Source organism: Amphimedon queenslandica, unplaced genomic scaffold, assembly GCF_000090795.2.
Source record: "Amphimedon queenslandica unplaced genomic scaffold, v1.1 AMPQUscaffold_11774, whole genome shotgun sequence".
Classification (NCBI taxonomy): Eukaryota; Metazoa; Porifera; class Demospongiae; order Haplosclerida; family Niphatidae; genus Amphimedon; species Amphimedon queenslandica.
Window position 1 is genome coordinate 1 of NW_003547984.1, and position 2,992 is coordinate 2,992.

Genomic DNA, 2,992 nt, shown 5'->3' on the forward strand with positions numbered 1-2,992 from the left:
ATTATGGCAATATTTACACGTTATGTAATGCACAATCCTTGTTAGGGTAGGGGCATACATGACACCAATAAGCCCACAGTATCCAATCAGCTGCAAAATTCTTCTCATAATAATTTGTAAGGAAGTTATTGACCTCAATTGTGTGATAAGAAGTGCTATTAAATATTTGATAACGGAGCTCTCTCTTTTGTGACAATATTATATCATCCCAATATGGAGCCAGAATGGCTTTATTAGTATGTAGAGGGAAAGGCACTGGATAATAAGAGGAAAATTCTCCACCAAAGCTGACTAGGCCATTGCTGCTAAGCTATTGAAATCAATGTAAAGTTATATTGAGTTGTTTACACTTACAAAGGCCCTGTTAAAGGTTGAGCAACCGAAGTGAAGTGGTCCTGGTAAATCCACATCAACACAACCATCATCTATATCACTCAGTATATTGTAAACAGGCTCATTAATAAATGAGAGTTGTGCAGCAGCTAAAAAACAAAATGTTAATATTGAAATAATAGTCCAGATACACAATTACTTGAAAAAGAAAGAGCTGTTGCCAAACTCAGCAGTTTAAAAAGCAGTGCTGACCTAGCTGTCATGTCTTTACTCTGAAATTTGTCTTATAGTGGGAGTTGTAGAATTTGTCCTAATTAAATATAGTCCTGTTGTCACGCATAGTTGGCATGGCATTTGTGTAATTGTGTAAACTTCTTACACTCCCTTGCAGTATTAATTTAATTAAGTAAGTGGATGGTTTAACTATGTAAGTACCGTATTTGCTCGAATAAACGCCCTTCTCAAATAAACGCCCATGCCAAATATTTTCTAACTATAGATACGGATATTTTAACCAGTATATGTGCCATAGGATTTAGATTGTGCTAGATAGCCTAACTGTTGGAATACAATTTGGAATGCTTGAAGGTCTCGGGTTCGAATCCTTTAGAGGCCTTTTTGTTTTTTTACCTGATTCATAGATATAATACACAGAACAGGATTAGAAACAGGATCACGTGAGCGCATTATCCATTGAAACACTCCTAGTTATATCGGAGCCCCGGGCAGCTGCTCAACTATTGCGCAGGCCCCCGACTGTCCCTTTTCAAAAAGTTTGTGGGACTCTAGAAACTTCAGGAGATGGCGAGACGCACTAGTATAGCTTTTATGGCTACTCTCTGAGGATCTTTAGTGCATTAAGACATTTATTATTGCTTAAACAGAAGTTTTAGAAAGTTACGGCATGTCGAAACCAAAGGCCATATTTCAATGGCGTCAGTACCGAGGGGTCCGAAACGGCCTCCAAAAGTGTACCAGATTTAAAATCCACTCAAATTTTGACTGGATTTTTGGATTTTTTTGGATTCTTGTTGGATTTTTTGGATTTTTTTTTTGGATTTTTTGATCATATAACATTAATAAATAGTATCCACCATGTTATTAAAGTTAACTAACCATTAGTTAGTTTAATTAACTATTAATAATGGTCAATTAACTATTAAAAATTACTACTCATTTAATAATAGCAGTTAATTAACTAATAAGATAATGCAGTCATTATCTACTCTTGCTAGGACTAGGAGTGTTTCAATGGATAATGCGCTCATGTGATCCTGTTTCTAATCCATCCTGTTCCGTACCCGTGTATTACATCTATGCCTGATTTTTTTCCTGTTAAGAAATAAACGACCGGGCGTTTAATCGAGCAAATACGGTAAGTGGTTCTCCCAACATCTCTTGAGCTCAATTACATTAAAAATGTATTATTGCTATTGCATGTAAGTTAATCTTAATAGAACTACATGTAGAGGTTTTAGAAACTAGAATTAATCATTGATATACTAAAAATAAAGTTCTCTAATATCTGCTATGAAGTTTTTCTAATCTAAAAACTCTTGTTTGCATGTACTACATGTATAGTTATTCTTTTTTATGATAAGCATTGTAAGCCCTTTCTTCTTCTTGGCGGAGCCTCTCTTTCTCGTATTTATCATCATCATCTTCAGGAAATGAAGCAGTAAATTTCTTCTCTCTCACAGTAACAGCAACATTGGTGGCAGCAGTACCTGCTTCAGGCTCAACTGTGATCTCTGTTGTAATAGTATTATCTTCATTTTCCTGCTGTATGACTTTCTGTTCATCTTTTACGCATAGCTCAGGAGCTTCAGGACCTTCCATTTTATTGTCGTCAGGTTTAGTGAATGTTGTCTCACTCACAACGGGATCACATTTAGTAGCCTCAGGGTCAGTGTTACTGACAGTCACTTCCACTTCAACTGTAATGGTAGTATCATCTTGATGGGCCATGTCTTCCTTTTTATTTTCTTCAGGGATATTGCTTTCATCCTCTTCTTTTATCAGATCACCCTTTTGTATGTCGTCCTCGTTTTTAAATGTTTTTAGATCATATTCTTTAATGCTAATGCTGCCCTTTTTCTCTGATATTGGTGCCGAGTAACTACTGCTGTAATTACTGTTAGATATCTTTCTGGCATGAGACTCAATGACACGTTTGCGCTTAGTTCCACGACTGAAAGTAGATGTAGTCAAATCACTAAGTTCTCTTCCAGTCACTCTAACAAACCATTTCTTCCATACATGTTGAGCATCCTTTGAACGTAGGCAATGCATCAGGAATATAAAGAGGCCATGAAATGCTGTCGCCACCACAAAAAGAGAAGCAAAAACATCTCGAGCAATTTTATTGCTGTATATATCTTCAGTTGCTAGTAGACCAATGCCCCATCCCAGCCCAAATAACACTGATAGTGTTATAGCTATGATGAACTGTTGCTTTATGAGTGCTCTTGGGCTCTTGTCTTTTGTCTTTGATTTTGTATCCTTCAGATTAGACTTCAGACTCTTATGAGTCAGTGATAGTATTATGATAGTGAATATGATCCAGTTGAATATGTAAATGATGATGAATGGAGTAAGCATTCCAATATAGAAAGGAGCATTATAGGCACGACAACTGTGAAAAATAAAATAATAGTAA

General features: G+C 36.2%; 2 protein-coding genes across 2 annotated transcripts in view; both read right to left on the bottom strand.

Moving 5' to 3' along the window:
• Positions 1 to 17: 17 nt before the first annotated feature.
• Positions 18 to 609, bottom strand: LOC109588914 (alpha-tectorin-like; the record flags this gene model as incomplete). The annotated part of the gene is made up of 3 exons (XM_020005016.1): positions 533 to 609; positions 355 to 482; positions 18 to 310 (listed from the first exon to the last, which is right to left on the bottom strand). Coding segments are annotated over exons 1-3 (485 nt in total), but the record flags the coding sequence as incomplete, so codon positions are not given.
• A 1,305-nt stretch (positions 610 to 1,914) lies between these two features.
• The window catches only part of LOC109588915 (uncharacterized), a 5,206-nt gene continuing 4,128 nt past the window's right edge, over positions 1,915 to 2,992 (bottom strand). Inside the window, exon 14 of the mRNA XM_020005017.1 lies at positions 1,915 to 2,968. Within this exon, the coding sequence (XP_019860576.1) occupies positions 1,915 to 2,968 (1,054 nt within the window). The remainder of the gene's footprint in view (positions 2,969 to 2,992) is intronic.